The sequence below is a fragment of the Prionailurus bengalensis genome, chromosome D3 (assembly GCF_016509475.1).
Source record: "Prionailurus bengalensis isolate Pbe53 chromosome D3, Fcat_Pben_1.1_paternal_pri, whole genome shotgun sequence".
Lineage (NCBI taxonomy): Eukaryota > Metazoa > Chordata > Mammalia > Carnivora > Felidae > Prionailurus > Prionailurus bengalensis.
In genome coordinates this window covers 16,744,592-16,772,241 of record NC_057356.1, presented here as the reverse complement: position 1 = coordinate 16,772,241, position 27,650 = coordinate 16,744,592, and the positions used below count along the sequence as shown (strand labels likewise).

The 27,650-nt window shown below is 47.8% G+C and overlaps 1 protein-coding gene across 2 annotated transcripts; it reads right to left on the bottom strand.

Moving 5' to 3' along the window:
- Positions 1-13: 13 nt before the first annotated feature.
- Positions 14-15,501, bottom strand: MLEC (malectin). Of its 2 annotated transcripts, none has more exons than XM_043557786.1 (5): positions 15,228-15,501; positions 8,192-8,370; positions 7,434-7,610; positions 7,270-7,327; positions 14-5,617 (listed from the first exon to the last, which is right to left on the bottom strand). In XM_043557786.1, the coding sequence occupies exons 1-5, from the start codon at positions 15,229-15,231 to the stop codon at positions 5,388-5,390; spliced, it is 648 nt and encodes a 215-aa protein (XP_043413721.1). In that variant the 5' UTR covers positions 15,232-15,501; the 3' UTR covers positions 14-5,387. The 2 variants fall into 2 exon arrangements, with proteins under 2 accessions (XP_043413721.1, XP_043413720.1); XM_043557785.1 differs by lacking the exon at positions 15,228-15,501 and adding an exon at positions 14,763-15,211.
- Between the last annotated feature and the right edge of the window lie 12,149 nt (positions 15,502-27,650).

The window sequence follows — 27,650 nt, the reverse complement described above, 5'->3', positions numbered from 1 at the left end:
TCAATCTCAACAGTGTCACTGCAAATTGTTTATTAAAACACAAAGCAATGGACAGTGAAAAACATCCTGATTTTTTACTTTTTGGTGGGAGTAGGATGGGGCATGTCAGGGGTAGGGACAGATGGAGACAGCCCAGAAGGAAAGACAGCTCTATCCACCCCCCACTGCTTTCCCGGGCCAGCCAGGTTCAAAGCCCCTCAATCACATCTCACTGTGCTGCTGTAAATGCATGTTGTGGCTACAGTTTGTTTCGCCGCGGCAGGGAGAGGATGGGAATCTAGGAGCTACCAGGCCTACTAAGAACTTGCCACTCTTCTCCAGTACTTGGTATAGAACAGAGCAGCCAGGCCCAATGGGGGGGGGGGGGGGGAGGGAGGCAGGGGTGGTTTCCTGACAAGCCAGGTTAGGCCAATAATTGTTGAAGAGGCTGCTCTGAGCTCAGAATGGGCAGCTGGTCCTAGTGTGTGAGAACATGGTGGAAGGAGGATCCAAAGAGGGAACTAATCCAGGGTCAAATTTCTTTTCATTCCCTGGATCGTAACACGCCAGGGAAGAGGAGTCAAGAACGCCTCATTCCTGGTTTTGCCGTAAAGACTCTCCCTGCCAATTCTCCCCTCCCACCTGGCAACTCGGCTCTCCTTTCCTGACAGTTGTCCTTTCAAAGGACGGAAAGCACACTTCAGTTTGTTGTTGTTTTCCCTCATACTGAAATAAAGCACTGAAGCTCAAAATAGAGGTGAGAACGAAGTTCTGCTTCTCCTGGTGCTGTGTGCCCCCACCTCACAAGACTGCCTGGATGTGAGAGGTGCCAGGGCCCTCCCTGCCAACTCTAACAGGACTACTGTTTCCCTGGCTGCCGGCACAATCCTGGCTCCTTGTCTTTATGATCCTGGAGGGGGTGGGGGGTGGGAGGGGACTGTCCCAAGAGATCCATCCTGCTCTTTTTCTGCCAGTCCAGCCAGTCCCCAAATATCTGCTCTTATCAAAATGATTTGGCAGCCGAAGGCAGGCCACCCAAAAGGCAGCTGGGGAAGGACAAACTAGATCGGCAGCAAGCCACCCACGTACAAAGAAGAAATCCGCCCTAGCTGGGCAGCTGACCCACTGATGCCAATCTGGTCTCGTAATAAAATGAGGAAATCTAGCCCTCTTGCCCCAGAAGAGGTCTAAATACAGAAAGAGTCCTAGCTCGGACAGAACGGGAGAAATTACTCTGATCTCTCTGAAGCTTGAACATTAAGGCTTCTTTGCAATATTTTTAGAGCTCTTTGATCCCTAATTATATCTTTCCATAGAAGAGAAGCAGACTTCTAAGATTTCTGAACAGATCCCGGGTGTTTCTGGTTCTGCTTCCGCACTATCACTGAGCCTTACCCCAGGCTCCTTTCCCCCAGGGCCACAGCAGAAGGAGGCCCAAGCATCTCCTCCTCCTCCCCTTGTTTTGAACAGGAGCATCTGTTACTCTCTCACTTTGGAAAGTTCACCTGCTCTCCTAGGTCCTTTGGAGAGGCATAGAGGACAATATTACATGTTGCCACTTGATGCCATTAAGGCTCCTCGAGGCAAGAAGACACTTGAATTAGGTTAGAGCCGGCCAGCAAAGGGGAGGGGGAGAAAGGGATGGGGAAGCAGCCCCACGGCAGGGACTGTAAGACCCCTGCCCAGACCTGAATCTAAAGGGAATGCCCACCCTGGCTCAGAGCAGGAGAGGAAAAGGCACTGTGCTGACCGGGGTGGGTCCTGCCCCAATCTCCAGGGAGGGTAGAGAACCCGTGGACTCTTTCCCTGGTCTTCCCAAGGTGAGCCAATTTCTAGAGAAAGGAGTATATGTGCTAGGAAAGGGAAAATACTGCTGCTGTTTTCTGAAGTTCAACTGAGATTCTAGAAGCCATGGCCAGGTCTTCCCAGGAGAAAGTAGAAGCAGGATAAGAAGGAAGAGAAATTCCTTAAAACAGAAGCTTCTCTAAAAAGATAAAGAAGTCAAAACACAATTCCAAAACCAGATTAGTTTCCAGACACAGAAAGGGGCAGGTAAACTTAACTTGAACTTCACCCCATCTCTTCAAAGCCTAATTGACCTCTAATGTGCTCTCCCAATTTCAGGCCAGTATCTCTTAGGCAAACAGTGGAAAAAAGAGAAAAGGTTACATTCTCAAACCAGCCGGTAGTGACCCTACAGGCCCTGTGCCGCCCCCACCCCCACCACCCGGGAGTCTAACACCACTGACACTCGAAGATAACCATTTTTCAAGTCACCAGAATTCAAGATATCCACTGAGCAGCTTCTCCTCCATAGTGGAGATGTTACAGAAATATGGATCTGGTTTAGGGGACATGAGTGCCACAGATTATTTCCTGGCAGGATGTTTCAGTCAGCGTGAGTGAAACCCAAAAAGGCCAGCTGGCCCCTGACCCAAATCAGAGCTACACTGAAGACTCTCAGTCTATCCCCAGCAGAACATCTTAATGTGGTCCACCCAGAAACTGAACCGAAGCCACATTCCTGGCAAAAGGAGTTTCATCTTGGCCGTCTGCTCTTGGCTTTGGCCAGCTGGGCTCAGGGAGATCTAAAAACCTAGGACAGTGCACGGATCCAGTAGAAGAGTCCAGGCCTCCCCTTCCCCAGAGCTAAGTGGCACCCCTCATCACCTCCCCAACCCCAGATAGACTCCCTACAGCGTAGCTGCCTGGTCCTAGCACTAGCTCAAAATACAGGCAGGAGAACAAACAGTGCAAAAAGCAAACGACGAACAGAGTAATTGGTGACGTACACAATACAAAAATAAAAATAAAGAGTGCCCCACCCCACCCCTTTAACCTAAACTTCATGTACCTATATCATCTTGAAGGGCCCCCCCCCCCCTCCCCGAACAAAAAAAAAAAGCTTTCAAGTTCAGCATCATGGGCCAGCTATGACCAGCCCCGGGCAGCTGTTAGCTGGGTGGACTTGGCTCCAGGGGACTCTACCCCAGCCCCCCACCATACTTCTTCCTGTTTCCTCACTTCTCCTTTAGTTTTTGTGAGCCATAGAAAGATGTTCCTTCCTTTCGGACACAAGCAGAGGAAAATGCCCATCCCTATCCCTGGGCTCAGGGGAAAGGAGTGAGCTTGGAAACAGGGGTGGGCTTGGAAGCAAAGCTGCTTGGCTTACAGTACCGTTAGGAAATGGCCCCAGGAGCCAGGGTTTCCTTCTGAGACTCTGAGTCACTGAAGGGATGCGTTGAGGTGAGTAGGCGGGACCCCTCCTTCCTCAAAGACCCAGGCAAACTAACAAACAAGGCAAAATGGAGGCAGCGAGTCCTCCTTCCTCCTCTTGTCTACTCCATTGACAGTGGCCTACAGCTTTGAGGAGATCTGATGGAAGGGGAACCAAAGCCACTGTCAGAAGCCCAATTAGTCAGGACGTCCATTGCCCTGGGCAAGGGGTGCCCCGGACCAAGGCTACAGGATGCCATCCTTCAAAGCAGGGAGCTTTGTGAAGCACTCCAGGAAGTGTTCCTCTTATTGCGGCCTCAGGCCACAGTCATCCAGATGCCTGACTCAATCCCCTACTACTGAGGCCTAAGTCACAGCTAAAATAAAGGGCTCCCACTCTCAAAGGACTAAATGCTGGCCCAGAGTAACTCATTAAGAGCCAAAACCCAGGCCATGAGCCCAAGAGCTACTTACTTTGTCACGTAAGCAATTCAAATGCGTGGAGCTCTTCAAACACATTAAAAAAAAAAAAAGACAATTCAACACATTCTAAAAAGATGAGCCTGGTCTGAGATTCTATGCTGCTCTAGCCCAAGCGGAAGCTAACCCTGCTGCTTTCCATCCACAAAACTCTGTGTAGCTTGGTTGGGTCCTCCCTCATTGTTGCTCTAACTGGGAAAAGAATAACAGTGACCAGAAAGAAAGGCAACGGGGAACCTTCATTTCCTGTACAAGTTTTTCCAGGGAATTGAAGACAGCCACTTGATGCTAAGGCTGGCTTCAGAGCTGCCAGGACTATGGCTGACTAGAAATCTTTCAGCTCCGTCACACCAAGAACCCAACTGCAGCTCAGACAGGGAAATGAAAGGAAAGGGGTAGACTGCTAGGATCGGGAAGAGGCGCCAGTGGGCCAGATACAGACAATGAGTCTAATTTCTTGGGGCAGCTCTAGGCATAAACCAAAACTGGTTGACTTGTGACACAGAAGGACATGGGAATAAATGAACATCAGATACTAGATAGACACTCTAAACAGTGGTCAGTCACTTAGTAGGGCTCAAGTCTCTGAGGTGGCTCTTAAGTTATGCTAACATAAGCCTTTTCTAATCCAAAGACCAGAAAAGACTTTTAAGGTCAAGTGTTCTGTTGCTGCAGGCTGGAAAGCATCCCTGTCCCCTGGCAGCAAGACCCTACAAGGGGGCCAGTAAAAGAACTGCTGGGTCAGGTCCTCCTGGCTGCTGGCTCAGAGATCCAGGGAGGGAGGTACCAACAAGGTGAGGTGGTAGAGGATAAGACATTCAAGCAGAGGGAACCCCAAATCCCCAGGTCGCCTTCCCTTCTTGGCAATAACTTAGCGGGATGATTGAGAGAGAGAGAAGAGATTTCAAATGGGCCAGATTAAAGGGGGAAAAAAATGAGAAGAAATCAAAGTCCCCAACAGGCACTGAAATCAAAATGATTTGTTGTGGTAACGTCAGAGGCAACTTGAGGACCTGACATAAACTAATCGTCTTGGATACCAGACAGTCCTCTAACTGGCATATGTCAGGGAGACAAGCAATGACAAAGCGCAAACACTTAAGGTGGAACCATCACTGGGCTGAAACCAGAAAGGCTTCCAAGTAAGGAAGTATCTAATTTTCTTTTCTTTTTTTTTTTTTTAATCCCCCTTCTGTTTTCGTCTTTATCATACAAATTATACACCTTCACACATACACAAAGCACACACACTTTCAATCCCAGGACATCTGAAAACTTATCTGGACATAACTTCAGAACATACCCAACTCCCAGCGCTGGTCTTCTCAGGTAATAAGATGACATTTCCCTGCTGTTAATTTCTAACCTAAAAAAAGGAACCACGTCTGCTCTGGGTTCAGAGTCCTTTCCACTAGGTGTGCAGATAGGGCTCCTTGAACATGGAGGATCTGCTTCACCTTAAGTACCCTGGAGAGGAAAGAGACGGCTGGGGCCAGCCACAAAGAGAGCACGAGGACTGAAGCAGGGCTGGGACCAGTGGTGGATAAGGGCTGCTCTCTACCCACTCTGCCTCTTTTTTTCTCCTTTAATTTTTGTGTGTGGTTTTGTTTGTTTGTTTGTCTGTTAATCACTGTGAAAAATACAGAAACCAAAACCAACATGTTCGGTTTCTTTCCCACACCCCTTCACCCTGTTCAGGATGGTATTTGTTCTCACAACCGGCAGAGGCAGAAGAGGGTTGGAATGAAGACTCCAAAGGCCACCAGGATGGGAAACATGAGGCTGCTGTTGTCCGAGGCATAGGGGTTGGGCGTGCGGGGGCCTGACTGCACCCGATTCTTATTGGTCTGTCTTTTGAGATTAGACCCTTCATCGTATTCTTCTTCTTCTTCTTCCTCTTCTTTCTTCTCCAGTCCTGGATGAGGCTGCAGCTTTGGTACATCTGACACAAGAAAGCAGACATCTTTTAAGTAAGACCCACACCATTTAAAAAAAAAATTTTTTATTATTATTATTTTTTTTTAACGTTTATTTATTTTTGGGACAGAGAGAGACAGAGCATGAACGGGGGAGGGGCAGAGAGAGAGGGAGACACAGAATCAGAAACAGGCTCCAGGCTCCGAGCCATCAGCCCAGAGCCCGATGCGGGGCTCGAACTCACGGCCCGCGAGATCGTGACCTGGCTGAAGTCGGACGCTTAACCGACTGCGCCACCCAGGCGCCCCAAAAAAAAAAAAAACTTTTTTTAATGTTTATTTATTTTTGAGAGAGAGAGAGAGACAGAGTGCGAGCAGGGGAGGGGCAGAGAGGGAGACACAGAATCCAAGGCAGGTTCCAGGCTCCGAGCTGTCAGCACAGAGCTTGACGCAAGGCACGAACCCACAAACCATGAGATCACAACCTGAGCCAAAGTCGGATGCTCAACCGACTGAGCCACCCAGGTGCCCCAAGACCCACACCATTTAAGTGAGACCCTTAAGAGCCATAAATGAGCCACAATAAAGAGATGCCATGACCTATGCAAGGTCTACAGCAAAAAAACAGATGTAGCAGAAACAACTCCTGGCCTAGAGAATAGCAGATGGCTGTAAACACCAGTCTTTTTTAGATTTAACTAAAATGTAGTAGAAGCCCTACCCCAGGGAGGCTTCCTATCACCTTCCTTTTCTCCTTCTTCAGAACCGTGAGGACTGGACTGAACAGTGGCAATGACTCGACACCCAAAACTTAACCTTTTCAAATCCCTTCTGCAGCCTCCACAATCCCATGTGCCCTTCTGATTCACACAGCAACTGAGGAAAAGCTGAGCTACATACAGGGCCCTGGGTTGTCAGCACACACCACCCCTCTGTTCTGCCTGCTCCTTAGGGACTCAAGCTACAAATCTGTTTTTGCGGCAAGACATCTGCCTAGATGTCATAACACCAGCATCTTGAGACACATCAAGACAACAGGATGAGCTCCTTGTTGCATTAAGGATGAGTTTCGGGAAAGGGTACAGAGGCCGAATGGAAGAGAAAAGTCACTAAGACACCAGCTTTCTGTGCAAAAATCAGCCTGGGAAGCTGGCAGCCAGGATCATCTCAATGCTGAGAAAGTGATATATCCTAAGGCGGATCCCAAGGACAAGGAGACATTCGGAAGTGGACTTTTGTCCAGTGCGGTTGAGCAATGCCCGAGAGCACACCGAAACGCTGAAAGACTCCTCCCTCTTTTGCCTTTTCCCTTTCTGCCCCCAGGAAATTGATGTCAAAGAAAGAGAATAAGGACAGGTTTTAGGCGATTCCAAGACTAGAAGGGTCAAGGCACACCAGTAGGTACCATTATTAAGCCCCATTTACAGTGAACTTAAAGGAATTTGTCCAAAACCAAACAGCTGATTAAGTGGCAGCAGCAAAATCTGAACACAGACCTTACTCCAAAGCTATGGTCAGCACCATGCTGCACTCCATCCCCATCCATCTGACTTTGGATTCCCCACAATTTGGCTTTAAGTGTTTATACAAAAGTGAATGGCTAAATTATTCCCCCAAGGCTTTCCTCAATCATATCCTTCAGACCAAGGCAAAAAAGCAAGTTAAAAACACCACTTACCATCCACTGTCCCAGCCATGATGTAGAGTGCACAAACTTTGGGATTGTCATAGTACCCCTGGGAAATGGGAGAACCAGGGTCAGCACCACACAGCAGTAAACATTCCCCCACCCCCACTCTTTTAAACATCTCCTCAGCTGGGAAGGCAGAGGGAGAGCATTACCTTTACAAACTCGATGTAGAGTTTCCCTGTGAAGGTGGACACCTCCCCTTGGACACTCAGCTTTCCCTTTCTGATGCTCATAGGGATGATTTCATCATGAGCTGTGCTGTGCCCAACACGATCAAAGATGTCCAAGTCTTTCACCACGACATGGCCGTTCAGTCGCACATCAAATACCTTCCACGATTAAAAAAAAAAAGAGAGACAATGTCAAAACCATCAGCTTCATACTCCCTTTAGCAGCTGGACATCATGTACCTGCTTGGGCTTCAAGTTCAGAAATAATTTTTAAAATGAAAGAGCTGGATATAGTCAAGGGTAAAGAGTTCTTTACATGAGCCAAATCAAAGCCATGTTCCTTCATGGTCAAGGTCTCATACTGGCCTTAGGAAACAAAGAATATAAACAAAAAGCTCAACATGGAAAAAAAAAAAAAAAGCTCAACATGGAAAGAAGGAAATTCATAAGAAGAGACAGGAAAAGAATAAGGCTAAAAAACAAGAAGGTGCTGACAAGTAAGGAAGACGACCAGGATCAGTTAGTTGCCAAGAACTAAGATTCTGGCATTGCCTTCTGTCACCAACCCCCAAGGCAAGTGCAGCCTTGTGAGCAATGGGACATCGCTTCTCGAGGGGCAGAAGGAATCCAGCTTCTCCTCAAAGCTCACCTGTTCCTCCCTTCTGGGGAGGCTCTTACATTCTCTGGCCCATAGCAGGGGACTATCCAAGAGTGGCAATGTCCCACTGACCAGGCCTCACCTTCTGCTGGGACTGTGCAAAGTAGACCTCAGCAAATTTCAACACCAGCACGTAGTCCCCCTCCTCCTTGATGGGCACTTCGTAGCCAAAAGTCTCCTCATTGTACCGCTCTGTTTGATACAGGATCTGGTCCTCGGGGTTGGAACGCAGGATTGGCAGTTTCATACCATAGTCGGAGGCTGGGGACAAAAGACAAAGAGACACCACATCAGAGGCAAGACACACAAAAATTGCAGAGACCCCACAACTGCCAGAGCCATTTCTGGGGCAATGCTAGTAACCCTCCCAGGGGAAGGAGCCACCCCCTCTGCATCTGGCTTTAAAGTGACCAGACACAAAGGCAAGCATCAGAGAGCCTAATGGCTCTAAGGAAGAAAAAGTGAAAGAAACCAAACACTAATCACCCCAACAGCTCCCTAACCCTCAGAGAAGAACTTCTTAGAAGCTTGTTAAAATGACTTTCCTCAACCGCAGAGAGTGACAGGAAGAAAACAGGCAAAAGCTACAGCTCCTGGCTCCCTGAGAGGGGAGCTTCAGAGAAACCTCATAAAACAGGGGGGGATGGCCAAGAACTCTGTAAGACCATTAAGTTCAAAGAGTTTTTTTCATTCAGAAAAGCTCAAGGGTCTAAAACAAACAGGAAATGTTAGGCAAGTCATTCTGCATTGTCTTTACTACAAATAAGATACCAGCTTAGTTGCTTTTTATAATTTTCATTCACAAAGTTCCAAGGGTGGTAAATACCAGAGAAACATGGTCACAAAAAGAAGGGCGTGATACTCTCCAATTTCTTTTACATGCAAGCACCTTACTTCCCACAAACTCACAAAACTCAACCTCACCTACTCTCTCCTGAACGTATCCCCAGTTAATCCAAAAGAGTTTAGAACCAAAAAGTTCCTAATGTAGCCCCAGCACCTAACAAAGTCGCTGGCACATAAACAGGCACTCAAGATGATTCGCTGAACCAACAAACAGCAACTAAGGAGGTGCCTGCGCAGCAGTGAAGCCATGCTATTCTTTCCATAGGGCTAAGCCATCCTCGCAGGAAAAAAATCTGCCAAGGTCCTATTGGCACCTCTGGCCTAAGATGCCCAAGTCCTGGGGGAGCCACCTTTCCCATCTCACACACTGATAAGGAATAAGGCAGGGTAAAAGTAAAAAGTTAGAGGTGCCTGGCTGGCTCAGTTGATACAGCATGTGACTCTTAACCTCAGAGTCATGAGTGTTCATGCCCCACACTGAGGGTAAAGCTTACATTAAAAAAAAAAAAAAAAAAAAAAAGGTAAAAAGTTACATACCTTGAGTCAGTATCAAAAAGCCAAAAACCTCTACTGCCCCCAGCCCTCTTCCCCCAACCTTAGTAGGAGACAAGATTACACATGTTTTTCTCCCCCGAACACATAACAAATTAAACTGGGGTCTTGCCTCAAATATTAGACACTGACTGCACTCCAGCCTCAGAGATGAATAGCTACGTTTCCTCCTTCAGAGAGTAGCCTCTCTGACTCCTTTATCCTGTAAACACAATGAGGTTTCCCAGTGCTCCATAATCTACTTTCCAAACTGCAGATTTAGCAATGATTTCAGTACACCCGCCTAGTCTCTCCTCCAGCCTGGGATTAAGATTTCAAGACCACCTTCCAATCGCACATGATGACTCTGAAGACATTTGGCACCTAGATCCTTTGGGAGATGTCCAAGAGCAGTCATCCCTGGAGCTTTATCATCTGAATCACAACTCCAACAGGATCTTTTATCTCTAAGGAAGGTCAAAGAGTAACTAAAAGAGCCAGTGGCTAAGGTCAAGCCCTCAAAAAAATAAACATAACTGTTAACAGTTCCTGTAAGTGAACAGTTAGCCGTGACATCAGATGGACCTGATGAGACAATGCAACAGGAAACTCATTGCGCTTCTGTCTTCAGGCTTTTTTCTTTTTATTTCTTCTCAAGAAATCAAAGGGTGGCCAAGTAGCACTACAAAGGACGGACTGCCAACACGCCTCAGCTCTTTCCCAGGCTCAAACCCTTATACCATGAAGATTAAAAGACTGCTATTTCTCTTCCACTTGAGCTCTAAGAATTCCCTCCTTCCAGGAGGACCATGATCCTTACAAATTTGGAACATTAACTACATTTGCTTTTTACACACACAGGAAATTTTGTACATGTGTGGGGAATCTTTTTTCTTTCTTTCTCGTGAGCGGAAAAAGTGAGAAACTGACAGTAATGTAATCTGTAAGAGCCGCAGTCTCACAACTCACAAAACTCAGCCATGTGAATAAAAACTACTTAACAACCTTGGAATTACCTTTAAATATTTTTCCTGTAAAGCCCAAGTGGCTTTCCCAGGAGATCTGCCACATGCAAAGTTGCATTTGTCCAAGTCCCAAGTGATGCAGCAGTAAAAAGGGTTTCTTTCTTTCCCCTTTAGACTTTAGGTATTCACAGCTAAACAGATCTCTCTAAAATACAGTGACGTGTACACAGTCAGCACACTGCTGAAGTTGGCACAATACAGCTCAGACAGTTAACCAGAAAGGAAGGCGGCCAAAGGGCCTACATTATGTCTGCTGCTTCTTAGTTCGGGACAATGGAGGCACCAGGCTATTTGAAAAATTCAGCCCCAGTTTGAGAGTAAGACAGGCCTGGATTTGAATCCTGGCTCCGCCGCCTACCATGTGGTGTGGAACGATTTGTCTTCTCACCTATAAAATGGGGATAACACCTATCCCACAGGTTGCATGTAGGGAGATGTGTAAACAGCTTAATACAGTGCCTCATAGAGACACAGACAGACATAAAGGTTTGCCACCCAGGCAAGCATATGCACACAATAAGCACCAAAAAAAAGAAAAAAAAAAAAGATGCCTCCACTCCCAGGAGTTTAGGGAATGGACCAAGTGGAAATGGAAGTAATAAAAAATTGGAAAACTGCGGTGAGGAACCACAGCAGTGAAAAAGCCAGAATGAGCTGGAAGCTGTCCTACACGAGACCACCACTGCAGAGCTGCTGTGGCACTCCACCCTTGCCACCCCACCCTTGCCACCCCGAGGTTAGGCCTCCCACCTGACCGCTAGCTTATTCTTCTCAGTCACTTCCTTCTCACGCAAGGCGAGTCCATAAAGAATTATTCTGAATGCACTGAGGCGGGGAACCTTGAGGATTCGGTTCATCAAAAAGGAAGGGCCAAAGGGCCTACATTATGTCTGCTGTTTCTTACTTAGTTCAGGACAATAGAGGAGCCAGGCGACTTAAAAAATTCAGCTCCAGTTTGAGAGTAAGACAGGCCTGGATTTGAACCCTGGCTCTGCAAACTACTACATGATTTGGAACAGATTATTATCTCTAGGTGTTTCTTCACCTGTAAAATGGGGATACGGCCTACCTAAGTTCTCTACCTGTGAACTTCTGCTACTTAGAGGGCCTGCAGATGAAGCCGGCCTCTTAGGCGAAAGTATGCAGAGAAAATTCTAAACAAATCCCACAGCCTTCAGCAAATCAGACACAGCAGTGACCCTCAGCGTCTTTCATGCTCTAATCTCCCCAGAGCCAAATCCCTCCCCAGCCAAAAGGAAGGTTGCCCAGAAAAGGGTCTTCCTTAGGCCTGCAGAATTAGTAATCTAATAGGTTCAGGCCCTTAGCCACCTTTTTTTCCCCTCTGGAACCATGTTCTGCCGTACTTGTAACTTCATGTGAAAGGTTATCAAGAACAGAGAAAGACAGAGGCACTTAAACCCACTCTGGGCAAGAGAGTTTTCAGACTCAGGTCACTGATTTCTAGAGCACGAGAAGTTATAGTACAAAGGAAAACAAGGCCCAGAGAGGTAAAGCCTGTTCTTCAAGGTCATACAAATGATTGGCAGATATCTTTCTATGAAGAGGAAATAGCCTCTCCTAAAACCAGGCCAAGTCCTGGGCCCTCAGGCCAAATAACCAGGCCTTTTCCTCCTGAGTCAGGAGGAACCCAGAATGAGCAAGAACCTGGAATTTGCAGCATGCCAAAGCCCCAAGTTGAGCACTCTATAGTGGTATTTCCATCTGGTGAAGACCACAAGTTGAAAAAGCCTTTCCCGGGCTATGAGGATCTCCTGTGAGCACTAGCTACCCTCAAGGCAGAAAAGAAATTCAATAAACATTATGAAGTGCCTTTGAAAGCAAAAGCCACTAGGTGCCCTAAGCCACTCACGGTTACAAGAATGCTGAACTACAAAGACACTATAGAGAAACATCAAGTTCAAAAGCAGGCCAAACCCTTATCTGGATTAACTTGGCAACAAATGCCTAAATCCATTCAACATAAAACGAACCAATGCTGGAAACAATATCGCCGGCATGTGGCAAAAGAAATTAGACATACAGCTCCTACTGCAATTAGTGTAATAGCTGCATGGAGCAAGGGTCTCCAAATACCTGGCACATCCCACCCAAACAGTGCCAGGGAAGGGAAGGCAGAGTGAACAGCTACACTTCCCTTGGTGGCACCGACTCCTTAGCACAGAAACTACAGAGATGCCTCCGGAGAATGGAAGCTGAATCGAATCTAAGACCCAGATCTAAGGCCACCAAAATGCTACTCTCAGTCAGGAACCCAGTAAGTGCAATGATGCAACTGGCTGGTCCAAGCCACAGTTGACAACCAGCCTCCACTCTCCATCCACCCCTTCCTACCGCTACAATTCATGGCCCCTGTCTGTTACACTCTGACAGAGTGGAGCAGGGAACCTCTGTTTATAGAGCACCCCAAAGGCTGGGGTCCAAGACAGGATTCCAGTACACACGAGCTTTGGTAGGTCTCTTGTAATTTTACCTGCTACAATAAACCCCTCCAAAGAAATTGCAACCATGAGCCAATAACCCAAGGACAGAGAGCCTGGCTGACTGCTGACCAGCACCACACCTCCCCCTGCAAATCACCTGCACCAGCAAATTAAAACCAGGATTTCTGAACTGGGAACTGAACCTGCATGGTCTTAGCTTTTTCCTCTGCACAATAAACCTAATAGGATTCATGTAATATGTAAAGCCTGGTATCTGTCAAGTGAAAGAAACCATCTGCACGCGTCCTCACCATTCCTATCTCAAGAGGCAAAGTCCACAAACGGTCTAGTTTCCTCAAGAGCTCCTTCCTCCCTGCCCACACCCATGAAGAAAGAGGAAGGGTCCAGGATGGAGACAGCAGTGACCTCGTGCTTATGTGAAGTCTGGCTTTCGCTGCTGTTACAGCTGCTAAAGACCGGGGCCCTGACTCAGCTGAACCCAGGCCACTGAGACCTACATGCCAGGGCCGAGTAAATTCCAAGACAAACACAGAACTTCAGAAAACGGCCCTGTGTCCCAACATCCTCACACGTATGGAAGCAATAAACCCTCGAATACAACAAACTCCGGGACACTGCAATGAACTTGGAAGAACGAAGTTAAACCCTTTCGTAAAGGCAAGAGCCAAATCTGGGCATCGTGGAAAGAATGAGAGAAAGTCTGTCTCTTAGCTTTCTGGAGATGGCACACTGCCAATTTGGCAGCCTCCGAACCCAGCATACAACATAAATCTCCTTCCAACACACGAAATAAGGAACTTCCCTCTTAAACCTGTTGTCCAATCCCACTTAACAGAAGAAAAGAGTCTAGAGCAGATTTTCCCAAAGTCTGGTCTGAGGATGCCCAACATCAGAAGCCCCTGGTGCAGAAACGTGGGTTTAATCTATTAGGTCTGGAATCTGCATTTTTAGCCAGCTCCCCCCCACCCCCACCCCCACCCCGCCATTCTTACACTAACTTTGAGAACTGCGCAGCTCTGTGAAAACTACTGTTGCTGGTCAGTTAAGTCAGAATCATTTTCCCCATACACTGGAATCCTACCCCTCAAGACTTCTTAGGGTAGGCGCTACACGCTCTACACGTACTCTCGGATAGAATACTCCGATGGTTCCACTGGCTGACCCAGTTGACACTCCACCAGCCTCACGTGCAGGATGGCTTCAGTACAACCACCCTCTGGGGTGGCCTCAGCTTCTACTTTTGAGCACACATAGTCCTCACTCTAAAGGGGGGAGCAGGAGGAGGCTACAATCAAACTTTCCTGGCTCATCGTCTTCGAAGATTCCTTTCTATTCCGGCTAAGAATCAAGCCCCGCTCCTGCAGATGGGGTAAGGAAAGCGGCCGATTTCTGGGATGGCAAGAATCTAGCAGGAACGGTCGTACTACAGCACAGCAAAACCACCCAGGCCTGGGACACTGATAACCTACCACCCGTGAGGCCTCGAGGTGGCAACAAGCCGCCCTCGTCTTTAGTTTCCCAGATCGGCTGGAAGAGAGGGGTTAAGAAAATGCAGGATGTGAGGTCCAAATATAACTTCTCGCCAACTCTGCCTCAATCTCTCTTCGTAGCTTCGAGACCGCGCCAGGCTCTGAGCTCTGACCGGGTCCCTGAGGAAACCGCAGAGACAGACTTGGCTCCGGAGACGTGGCCCCAGGGTCGAGGAAGGGGCTCAGAGCCCGCAGCCCTCGGTCGACTGCGCCCAGCACGGCAGGCCCCGGATCCCACGGCTCGGCTGAGGGGCTCTCACCTCGGCCCACCCGACCTTCCAAAGGGTCCTTGCGGAAGTGGATCCCGTGCACGTCCACATGCGCCTCGCCGCCCGCGTTGACGGCCCAAATGACGCTCTCGGGCAGCCCGGCCCCCGCCGAGCAGACCACGCCGAGCCCCGGCCCCCGGAGCGCCGGCGGCAGTAGCAGCAGCAATAGCAGTTGCAGGAGCGCCACGCCGGCTCCCTCAACCGCCCGGGCCTCCAGCATGGCGGCCACCACAGCGGGGGCAGCCTCCGCCGACCCTCGTCCTCAGTCGGCCGCCAGGCCGCCCAGGGCTCAGAAAAACAGCGCCACGGGCCGCTCTGCTTCAGTCGCCGGGGACATGTCGCTCTCAGGCCTCCTTCTCAGCCACGGGTGCCGCCTCCCACCTCAGGAACAACCTACCCCGCCGCCCAGCCCCCCACGACCCTACAGCCAATCAGCGCCCGGCCCTCATTAATTACCCATCGCCCAGCCGGGAGACGCCCGTCCATTGGCTTCCGGGCGGGGGAAAGGGCGTGGCTACTCCCAGGAGCCAGCCCAACCAACAGGCTCGAGAGGGAGCGCGCGCAGAGGTGGGGAGTTCGGTTGAAGCGGCGGTTCAATGCGGAAGTGGCGGGGTGCAGCGCCCAGGCGGCCCCGGAATCCTGCAGCTGAATAGGAAAGGTGGCCTGGGAGGGAAGGTTTAGAGTAGGGCGCACTGACACGTCGCCAACACTTCCGGTGCTCCAAATCCTGGGACCGAATAGGCTCCGGGTAGGGGTGCGTTGCCCACTTTCCCGCCCCCTCTTTTCTCAGGGAGAGGCATGAACATAAGCTCTAGTAGGAGAAGCAATGGAAACTCTTTCGACCCGAGCCTCAGTCTTTTTCTCTGTGTGAGGCAAAAAACCCATCCTCTCCTAGACAGGTTGCTAGCACAGGTCTTCAGGGAGAGAGCCCCACGGGGACAAGACCCCGCCCCCACCCCTTAGCGAGCTCTGGGCTGGTGGTAGCGTCCAGACAGCCGTCCAATCAGAAGACTCCAACGCAGCGGAAATGCGTGGCCTTGTGGGGGAGGGGCTCCTGGCTACCCAGGTATCCTTGGCGACAGCCTGGGTCCGTCCCAGCGACTCAGGGGCGGGACCGGGAGTTCCCCAACCCCGGTGAGCGGAGTCGCGCGTGGTACCCAGCCTGTAGGTGTACGCGTGACTCGAGCTCCCTTTCTGCTCTTTGGCATTTCACCCAGCGCTTTCCTACATTGGCGATCTCTGCGCTGTGGTCACTGTCCAAACCCCCACTCTTCAGACAGATAAACTGAGGCCCAGAGAGGGACTCAGTGTTGGCCAAAAGGTCACACTGCAAGTTTAGGGCAGGGCCAGGGCAAATTCCACAAATATTTTTTGAGACCCTACTAGTATGGTTGGCAGATGTAGCAGGTAAAATACAGGAAGCCCAATTAACTTTGAATTTCAGGTAAACAAATGGGACATACTATGAAAAAATAATTCATATTTTGTTTAAAATCCAATTTTAACTGGGCTTTTTGCATTTTACCTAACAACCCTACCTACTACGTGCCAGGCAATGAACTTTGTGCAGCAGTGAACAAAAACACCCAGGGTCCTGAATGAGAATTGCAGACTTTGAACTACCCACAGCTCAATTATTTAGCTAGAACAGAGATAAAGGAATGCAATGAGATACCAAAATCGAGAGGATCCATGGGGGATATGGAAATGCACCATAATTCCTTGCCCAGCCCCCAAGGTCAGACCCCACAGGGTTAACTTTTAGAGTGTCCGCCCTCCTGGTCCCACTTTTTCCCTCCATAATTTGCAAGGATCTGGACTAGCTTGCTCCCACAGACATGTAAACGTCTCAAGGCACCTCTGAAGTCCTGCACTAGGGTTTCTTATCTCATTCTCCACTTCTCTGAAAACTCATCTTTGGAGAAAACTGACAAGTCAGCGCTTGAATAGCCCTCAGAGCAGGAGTATGGTGCAAATAGGAAACACAGGTACAAAGAGGTGATGGAGGTTTCCTCCCTCCCAGGCAGCTGACCTGTAGAGCCACACACTAAACTACCTACAGGAGCTCTTGTTTATTTTACCTTTAAGGTAGTGTAGTCCAGGAGAAACTATCACAAAAATGGATTAAATCTTTGGGGAGGACTCAAAAGACCTAACCTTAAGCCTTCTCTCGGTTCCCCAGATCCTTGGTCACCCCACGAGATGAATAGGATACTTGGCTAGCTCCCATTGGGCTCCTCAGATTCCATTCCTGACTGGGCTACCTTTGTACAGAGGAGTCTGGCCCAGCTTTTTGAGATCCAGTATCTGGTGAATTAGACCACCTCTTAGGTAAAATAAAAGTTCTGAGACCCTGGAGGCAGGATGAGCATGGAATCTGAGCTAGATTGCCTGGGTTCCAAGCCGTGCTCCACCATTTATTCACTGTGTGGCCGGCCTTGGGCAAGTGTTCTACCTCTCTGAGTTTCAGTTTCCTCAACTGAGAAAGACATAGTAGTAGTTCCTACTCTGAAGGCTAGATATGAGGCTTATAAAAGGTAATGCAACCATTTGACCCAGCAATTTAACTCCATTTGACCCAAGAGAAATGAAAACATGTGTCCCCGCAAAGTGCATGAATGTTCACAGCAGCATTATTCACAACAGCTGAAAAGTGGAAGCAACACAAGTGTCCATCAACTGATGAATGGATAAACAAAATGTGGTATATTTATACAATAAACTATTGTTCAACCAAAAAAAGGTAATAAAGTACGGTTACACACTACAACATGGATGAACATTGAAAACATTACGCTGAGTGAAAGAAGCTAGACATAAAAGGCCACAAATTGCATTATTGAATTTATATAAAATGTCCAGAATAGGTAAATCTATACAGGCAGAAAGTAGATTAGTAGTTGTCTGGGGCTGGAGGAAGGGAGGCTGGGGGATGACAGCTAACATCTGTTTTAAAAAATTGCTTGAAGGGGCGCCTGGGTGGCTCAGTTGGTTGAGCGTCCGACTTCAGCTCAGGTCATGATCTCGCGGTCCGTGAGTTTGAGCCCTGCGCCAGGCTCTGGGCTGATGGCTCAGAGCCTGGAGACTGCTTCGGATTCTGTGTCTCCCTCTCTCTCTGCCCCTCCCCCGTTCATGCTCTGTCTCAAAAATAAATAAACGTTAAAAAAAATTTTTTTTTAAATAAAAAAAATTTGCTTGAAGCCTACCAGCACCCTCTCGGGATGGAGAACTTGCCTTCCGTATAGTGATAGGAACTGAGATTTGGGGATCAGACAGAACTGGGTTCAGTTCCTTTCTCAGTGGCTTCCCAGCTATGTCTGTTACTCCTTTTCTCTGTAATCACCTCTCTCCTAAAGTGCAAAAGGTCATCCACCTCACAGTTGTTGTAAGGATTAAACGAGATATTTTAAAATAGACACCTACCAATAAATTATCTGAAAAAGAAATAAAGAAATTGATTCCATTTACAACAGCATCAAAAACAGTAAAGTACTTGGGAATACATTTAACTAAGAAGGTGAAAGATCTCTACTCTGAAAACTGTAAGACATCGATGAAAGAAATTGAAGAAGACACAAATAAATGAAAGATATTCCATGTTCATGGATTGGAAGAACTAATATTGTTAAAATGTCAATACTACCAAAAGCCATCTATAGACTCAATGCAATCCTTGTCAAGATTCTAATGGCAGTTCTTTACAGAAGTAGAAAAGAACACTTCTAAAATTTATATGGAACCACAAAAGATCCCAAATAGCCAAAGAAATCCTGAGAAAGAAGAATAAAACAGGAGGCATCACAATTCCTGACTTCAAGCTATCCTATAAAGCTATAGTCATCCTGGGGCGCCTGGGTGGCGCAGTCGGTTAAGCGTCCGACTTCAGCCAGGTCACGATCTCGCGGTCCGGGAGTTCGAGCCCCGCGTCAGGCTCTGGGCTGATGGCTCAGAGCCTGGAGCCTGTTTCTGATTCTATGTCTCCCTCTCTCTCTGCCCCTCCCCCGTTCATGCTCTGTCTCTCTCTGTCCCAAAAATAAATAAACGTTGAAAAAAAAAATTAAAAAAAAATAATAAAGCTATAGTCATCCAAAAAAAAAAAAAAGTGTCCATCAATTATTTCTCACTAAAATTGGAAAAATAAAAAATTTTTTTAGTTTTTTTATTGAAGAAAAAAAAAATTTTTAACATCTATTCATTATTGAGAGACACAAGGCATGAGTAGGGGAGGGGTAGAGAGAGGGGGAAACACAGAATCTGAAGTAGGCTCCAGGCTCTGACCTGTCAGCACAGAGCCCGATGCAGGGCTCGAACTCACAAACTGTGAGATCATGACCCGAGCCGAAGTCAGACGCTTAACTGACTGAGCCACCCAGGTGCCCGCCTCACAAAAAAATTTTTTAACAGACACCATTCGTTTATGGAAGAAAGATATACTTTTTATGGAAAATACAGACAACTCAGAAGAGAACTTTAAAAACATAAAATTCACTATAATTCCATCCCTAACTGGGATAAGGCATATAAACTCAGGCCCTGATGGAGCAGGTTCTTAACAGCCATTGGTTCCCACCCACTTATTCTCACAACCACCTCAAGAAGATGGGGAAAAAATGTCCCCCATTTTGCAGATGAGAAGCTCAAGTTCAGTAGGGTTAGGCGATTTGCCCACACAGTGAGAGCCAAAGTCTGGTGCTTTTTGGCTTCTAATCTAGTAATCTGCCTCTGAACCAGGCTACCTCTCAGACACCACTTGGTGCAAATCACAGCCCCACCATTAATTACCATGTATGTGACTTTGGGTAAATACATTTATCTCTATCAGCCTCAGTTTCCTTATCTGATAGATAAGGAAAGAATGGAGAGAATAATTGTACATATCTTGTAGAATTGCAGAAAATAAAAAGATATATTTTAAACACAAAATAAAAAGGACATGTTTTAAAAGTGAGCATGGTGGGACCCTGGAGCCCATAGCTAAATGCTCAATAAATATTAGTCATGGGTGTTTGGGGGCATAAAGCCCTGGACTCAAAGCCTAGCTTTACTTTTTTAGAGCTGTGTGGACTTGGGAAAGTCATTTCTCCTCTCTGGACCTTGGTTGCCTCATCTGTGAAGTGGAACTTATTAGAAGATCCACCATACAAGGGTGATAGGAACCCTTAACAGAGCGCCTGGCCCATCGTAGGCCTTCAATGCACAGTAGCTATTTATCATATAAAAATAAATAATTATATATTATTGGCAACTGAATAAATAGAAAATGTCCTGGTGAAGTGCTCAGGCTGAAAAGTTGAGAAAAACCCCCCACACACAGGACGAGGGGAAAACCAAAGGGAACCAGAGTTCAAAAGTGGAAAATGGAGCAGCTGTTGGCAAGCCCCCAGAGGCAGTTTCACCTTGACCCACAAAACTGAAAAGGGGTGTGTCTTCCTGAACAGATAAGGATCAGAAGAACAAAGCATGCTATTAATTAAGTCTTGCCTATTTTAAGTTTATGGGCTATTCTTCCCTTAAAGATAAGCTCACAATAAAAGTTCAAAAGGTAAACACAGAAAGGGGGTGGGGGCCAGTCCTGCCTTCTGCTCAGCACCCCCTGCCAGGTGGGTGGTCTGGTCCCAAAGCCAAGTTTCCTCACCTAGGGCCTCTAACAGTCAGACAGCCAGGGGACCAGATCTTCCCAGAGAGTCCAGGAACCAGCCCATGGTGTCTCCTTGTCCTGGCCCCCAGTGAGCCACTGGAACTGAACTTCAGGGGAGGGAGAATGGACTTGGCTTTTCTTCACTTCCCCCAGAAGGATATGAGTCACAGGGAAGAAGCCAGGCAGGATTAGAGTTGCCTAGGACATGGACAGAAAAAGCGAGCGCCTTGCCATCTGGGTGAGCTTGGGCAAGTCACTTCCCTTCTGCATCTGGGTTGGAATGAGGATTATAGAAAGTAGACTTTGGGAGAATGCCTTCCATGGCCATCGAAAGCGCTCCACATAAGCTAACTGTTATCTCCCAGATTCTTTCCATTGTGTCAAGGGCACAATTTATGGAGTCAGGAACCCCAGAGAGTGTTTATTATCTACTCTAGGTGTCCACTTGGCAAGTCACATCCTCTCTCTGAACCTCAGTTTCCTCATCTGCAAAATGGGGTGACTGTAAAGGTGGAGTGAATTGATGAATGAAAAATATTAACATATACCAACAATACCACATAAATTAAAAAAGTCGCTGCTTTATCTTTTCTGTTCTCTCCCCTAGAGCTGGGCAAATTAGGGAAGCAATTAAGAAATATGAAAACCAGAGCTTGCACACTGGATTGTAAATGGCTACGTTACTTGCCAGCTATCCCTTTTGTCCAGAACTTTCTATCATGATGGAAACATACTATGTCTGTACCATCTGGTACAGTAGCCACTAGCCATCCATGGCTGGGGAACATGTGAAATGTGGCTGGTTTGTTTGGAGAACTATACATTTATCTAGTGTTAATTAATTTACATTTAAATAGCCACATGTAGCTACTGGCCAGTGCCCCTTTGGGCTGTAAGTTCCATGAGACCAGCCATCAGATCCGCCTTTTTTGTCCTTATATCCTTAACTCCTAGCAAAGGACCTGGCATAAAGTATGTGCTCAGTCTATATTTATTGATTGAAAGAATTAACAGAAGCAGGAACTGAAAAGAGAACATTTCCAAGAACTGCATCTCTCCTCTTTCCCGCGAAGTTTCCAAGACTGTAAAATGGGGATAATAGTGGTTTCTCTCTCCTAGAATTATAATGAGAATTCACAAGTTAATATTTGTAAAGGTATTCATAGAATGTCAGCAACATAGCTGGTGTTATTTATACATGTGCTCATTAATTAAAAGCCATCTAGCCCTGCGAATTCGTCTTTTTTTGGAAAATGTATCAGTTATATTTAAATGTGGTTGCAAATGAAAGCAAATTTCGAAGTAATAATGGCTTAAAGGACACAGACGTTTTTTCTCTCTCTTGTAAAGGACTCTGGAGTGAGGAACTTCAGGGCTTTTAGGAGGGCTCCTGAAAGGTGTCAGGGATCCAGGCTCCTTTTATTTGTTGTTCCATTGACACCACTTCAGCACTGACTTCTTCCTCATGGTCCAAGATGGCTGCTCAAGCTCCGAGCTTCAAGGCCACATTCCAGCTAGCAAGAAGGAGAAAGAAAGGCAAAGGAACCCAGGTCTTCTTTTTAAGGACACTTTCCAGAAACCACACACACTTTTTATTTTTTAATTTATTTTTGAGAGAGGGAGAATGCAAGTGAGTGAGGGGCAGAGACAGAAAACCCCATGAGGTACAGAGAGAGAGGGAGAGAGAGAGGAGAGACAGTGCGAAGCCCAGAGCCAGATTCGAGTTCACCAGATGTGGGGCTGGAACTCATGAACCGCAAGATCATGACCTAAGCCAAAGTCTGACACTTAACTGACTGAGCCACCCAGGCACCTCTACGCAGCTGCTTCTTCTTCTTCTTCTTCTTCTTCTTCTTTTTGGTTTTATTTATTTATTTTGAGAGAGAGAGAGAGAGCACTAGCAGCAAGAGGGACAGAGAGGGAAGGAGAGAGAATCTCAAGCAGTCTCCATGTTCAGTGCAGGGCTCGATGTGGGGCTCAATCCCACAACTGTGAGATCATGACCTCAGCCGTGACTGAGCCACCCAGGTGCTCCAAAACTACACACACTTCTATCCCATCAGCCAGAACTTGGGCACAAGGCCACACTGAGCTGCAAGGGAGGCTGGGAAATGTAGTCTTGCTTCTGAATGTCATAAAAATTGAGTTTTATTACTAAAGGAGACAAAGAAAACAATGTTGATGGACACCCAGCAGTGTCTCCCCAGAATTCGATTTTCACCCTAGGATTTGGTTTTCAATGGCTGTTTCAGGCCTTTGTAGCTACTAATACAGGTGACAATGAACATGTGTGGGGGCTCTTCGACCGCACATTGGGCTTTCATGTCTGCTACCTGATCTGAACACTAAAACCCTTCCAGGCATATATGTTGTTGCTGTCATTATGGTTCTTATTTCCCCTTGAACAGATGAGAAAATCAAAGCTTCACCAACTAGCTCAAGGTCCCACAGACTATAAATGACGGACCAATGACAAGAATCTAGGTCTGTGCAACTCCCAGGCCTTGGTCTGTTTTCCCATTCCATGACACTAGACTTCGAGGCCCGCAGCCCAGAGAAATGATCCCAAAAAGACCCAATGCCGGAGCAGAGCAAGACCTGAGGTCAGGAGAACCACCGGGCATGGGGCCCGGAGCCCTTCCTGCATCCAAGGGCAGCAGTCACAAATGGCTGCCACCCTCAGCGCCCCCAGTCTCACATCCGTCTGACAAGTATTTGCCGGGCATGCACTACCCACCCAGCCAAGTACAAGGGGTTCAGGAGACCCAACAGAGAACAGGTCAAATAAGGTCCTGCACTTAGGTCTCTCACAAACCAGTCAGGGAAGACAGATGGTGAAGGAGTGAACAAATACATACATTTATACGTTCATGGATTTTTTTGTTCATTTATTCAATAAATAATTGCTGAGTACCTACCACTAGACCCTGGAGGTACCGTAGTGAACAAGGCACAGATGGTCTCTGCCAATGTGGATCTTACACTCTAATGAGGGGTAAGGGCTGTCAAGAAGCAGATAAACAGGAACGTATTGTAATAAAATAAATACGTGTCAGGCCATGAATTTCATCTCTCTCTAAATAACGTAAATGGGATATGGCCATGGCTTCCTACCTTCCTTCAATAAGGAAGTCAAGGAGACATTTAAGCCCAGTCCCCCCAAAGTGAGAGGGATCCAGCTTTTGGAAAAGGGCAGGGAAAGCATTTCCGGGGCTCCTGGGTGGTTCAGTCGGTTAAGCGCCCTACTCCTGACTCTGCTCAGATCATGATCTCACGGTTTGTGGAATTGAGCCCCACATCGGGCTCTGCGCTGACAGCGCAGAGCCCGCCTGAGATTCTCTCTCTCCCTCTCTCTCTGCTCCTCCCCCCACTCGCTCTCTATCTCAAAAAATAAATAAATAAGCATTTTTTTTAAGAAGAAAAGAAAAGCATTCTAGACAGAACAGTATGTGTGAGGGCCCTGAGCCAGGCCCTCTACTAAGTATTATGCATGGATCATCTCTTCACAACCCCCCGCCAACAGGCAGGTGCAATTATTATCGTTAATAATAGATAAGGAGGCTCAAAGAGTAAGACAGACTCCTTGACCACATACATCCCTTAACTCCCTTAAGTGGCAGAGCTGGGATTCGAATGCGGGTTCACGTTACCACTAACGCCCATGCCTCGTTCGTGGTACTCAGCCCCTTTGTCCTCTCTCTAAGACAGGCAGGCATCGGCAGAGAACAGGAGCAGGTGGCAGGCACCTCCAGAGGGATGAAGGGACATTCTGGCCCTGCAGCCTAAGCCACAGGCACAGCCAAGAGCATCAGGGCCACTTTGCAGGACCATGCTGTGCAGACAGTCACTCCCTGGTCATGGAGCCAGATCCCAGATTTAAGCTGATTATCTTGTCACTGTCAATGAGAGGTCCCACCAAAGCCATTGAAGAATAGCATAGCTGGCCCTCTTTTCCCCTTTCCTTGAGAGAGGATCGTGGAGGCATCAGGACACAGTGGAGAAAGGGGTCGGGAAATGGGGAATAACACCACAATAATAAGAGTGAAAACTTTGATGGTGCTTCCTGTGTGCCAGGTACTGTTCCAAGGGCTTCGAGTATGCTAACTTGCTTAATCTTCAAAACCATGCTATAACATCATCCTCATTTTACAGGTGAGGAAACCGAGGCCCAGAGGGTCCCATAACTTACCTAAGAGGACACAGCTAATAAGTTTATTTATTTCTGAGAGAGAGAGCAGGAACTGGGGAAGGGGCAGAGAGAGGGAGACAGAATCCAAAGCAGGCTCCAGGTTCTGAGCTGTCAGCACAGAGCCCAATGAGGGGCTTGAACCCACAAACTGTGAGATCATGACCTGAGCCAAAGTCAGATGCTCAACCGACTGAGCCACCCCGGTGCCCCACAGCTAAAAGGTGGCAGAGCGGGGATTTGAACCCAGGTGGCTGACTCCTGAGCTTACACTTGTTTAAACCCTTTTATTGGAAAATAAGACAAACGGGGGCTCCTGGGTGGCTCCGTCCATTAAGTGTCGAACTCTTGATTTTGGCTCAGGTCAGGATCTCATGGTTCGTGAGTTGGAGCCCTGCGTCAGGCTCTGTGCTGACAGCGTGGAGCCTGCGTCTCCGTTTCCCTCTCTCTCTGCTCCTCCTCTACTCGTGATCTCTCCCTCTCTCTTTCAAAAATAAATAAACATTAAAAAAAAAAAGAAAAGAAGACACACAGAAAAACCTACAGAACAAGTGTATAAATTAGTGAAATGAAGTATTATGAGGCAAACACCCTTGTACATACCACACAGGTCAAGAAACAGAAATTTGCCAGAAACTCCAGAAGCCCCTGTCTGTGCTCCCCACTCAGGCACAGCCCCCTCCTGGCCTCTCTCTAAAATCAAACACTATTCGGACCTTTATAGGAAGAATTCCCCATGTTTGTCCATGATGTTTTCTCCTGAATGTATCCCTGGACACTGTTGGTTAGTCAGGCGCATCTTTAAGTTTTGTGTTTGTTTTGTTTTTGTTTTGTTTTGGGGAGAGGGGAGAAAGAGAGAGAGAGAGAGAATCTGAAGCAGGCTCTGCACTGTCAGTGCAGCTTGAATTCAAGAACCCTGAGATCATGACCTGAGCTGAGATCAAGAGTCAGGCGCTTTACTGACACCCAGGTGCCCTAAGTCAGGCCCATCTTTAAACTTGGTACCTTTTAGTCTGTAAGTTCTCCCTCCACCCCTTTCTTTTTCTTGTAATGTATCTGTTGAAGAGCTTCAGTCGTTTGAGCAGGGGAGTTTCCCAGCCTGGATATCGCTGGTGGAAGATAGTCACAGTACAGCTCAGCATGTTACCCTGTTCTCTGAGTTTCCTGCCAGCTGCCTGCTGGATCTAGAGGCTCGGACTCAGGTTCTATCTTTCTGGCAAGGCCCAGGGAGGGAGGGGGCGGAGGGAGCTGGTATTCTTCCATCAGGGGCATGGAAGGTCTGTTTTCCTCTGTCTTTTGATCAGAGCCCATGCTATTAACCACATTGCTAATAGGGATGCTTCCCGGGTGTCCTCAGCTGCTCCGTGATTTGCTCCACCCTCTGGACATATCTGTCTCCAAAAGCAAGCCTTTTATAGGCACCACAGTTTCTGCTGCTCCGAGCCCGGCTGACACACGAAGGCAGCCCCTCAGAGGTCCTACCTGAGCTTCTCCACATCCCAGTGGCAGTGATGGATGGGGCCCTGCCTCCCTGATGAGCCTCATCTCTGTCTCTCCTCCCTCCAGCCCAGTCCACCAGGCAGATGGAGTTCTGCTTCGTTTCCCAAAAGATCTGTGTTCTCCCTTACCTCTGGGCCCTTGTTCGTGCTGTTCCCTCAACCAGAAACACTCTTCCCCTTACCTCCTCTGACCAAGCATGGCAGATTCTTCAGGTCCTAGCAAATCTGTCCCTTCCACCCTCTCCCCACCCTGCCGGACTGGATTGGGTACCCTTCACATACCCTCCTCACTTCTCCTAGGCTAACCTCATAAGTAACCTAGTAAGCAGCACTGCTGCCACATTATACGTGTCTGTTTTCTCTTTTTTTTTTTTTTGATGTTTATTTGTATTTGAGAGAGAGAGACAGACAGAGAGAGAGACAGAGAGAGGAGCAGGGGAGGGGCAGAGAGAGAGGGAGACAGAATCTGAAGCGGGGCTCCAACCCAGGAACCGTGAGATCATGACTTGAGCCGAAGTCTGACGCTTAACCGACTGAACCACCCAGGCGCCCCAACTTGTCTGTTTTCTTAACTGTGTGCCCTGCTAGAGACAGGGACCCTCACACCGGAACTGGCACATGGTAGGTGCACAGTTAAGTATCTGTTGAGCACATGCATGCATGAATTAATGAATTGGAGTTTACAAGTCATAAGAAGGCAAATCTAAGCTCAGATTTAAGGACCTTTCAGACAATGAGAGCCCTTCTAAGATGACACAGCCCCAGCTCCCACTAGGGGAGGTAATTAAGCATTTGCGTGGTGCAGGTCACAGAAAGAACTCCCAACTGGGTTAGGATCCATCTAGAAAAATGAGTCCTCGTTCTTCGAATGCAGCAGAACCTTTTCTTCGAACAATCTAGGAACCACTAAATATAAGACAAGTTCCAGAAGGGGAGTTTGAGTTTCAGCACTGGAGGAGACAGAAGTCCAGGCCCAGGGCTTCCCCTTGTCCTGAGCACTAGAGTATCTCTGAACACTGGCCTAGCTATATATTCAAGTCGCTTTCATAGCCACTCTGTCTGTGATTAGGAGGCCACCACACCAGGGAAAGAAGTGTTCTAGATGACACCCTAACTCTACTTTCTTCCCTCTCTGGTGCCACCAAGGGCTCGTCCTATCAGCTGACAGAGATGCCCACAGGAGCCCTCTCTCTATGAACTGCTCCTCTGGCCCTCCAAGGCCATTGCACTTCTGCAACCATGTAGATCTGAGGTCTCTGGGCAGAGCCAAGTCAATACAAAAGCAGGCAGAACCGCAGGCCTGCCTTGCGGGGCGCAGAGCCAAGGGCTTAGTCTCAGAATTGGATTATGAGAGTGAATTTGGAACTCCCAGCCCCCCTGGCCTCAGGGACATGGGGATTACCCAGGCCTCTGGCGGGGGGGGGGGGGGGCGCCCTCAGTCCTTCCCACATTCCCTGCCAAGTCTGAGAACAAGGATCTTGCCTCTGCCGCAGCACACAGGCAGGGGCAGGGATTTCCCACCCACCACCCACTTCCAGCTTTTAGCCCACAGCCTC

Bases quoted from the DNA above. Each gene is read 5' to 3' on its own strand.
- MLEC (XM_043557785.1), bottom strand. From the start codon at position 14,991: ATGCTGGAGGCCCGGGCGGTTGAGGGAGCCGGCGTGGCGCTCCTGCAA. The intron at 8,371-14,762 runs GTGAGAGCCCCT...TTTTGTCCCCAG, and splicing joins GGAAGGTCGGGTGGGCCGAG to CCTCCGACTATGGTATGAAA. The intron at 7,328-7,433 runs GTAATGCTCTCC...CCCATTTCCCAG, and splicing joins TCTACATCGAGTTTGTAAAG to GGGTACTATGACAATCCCAA.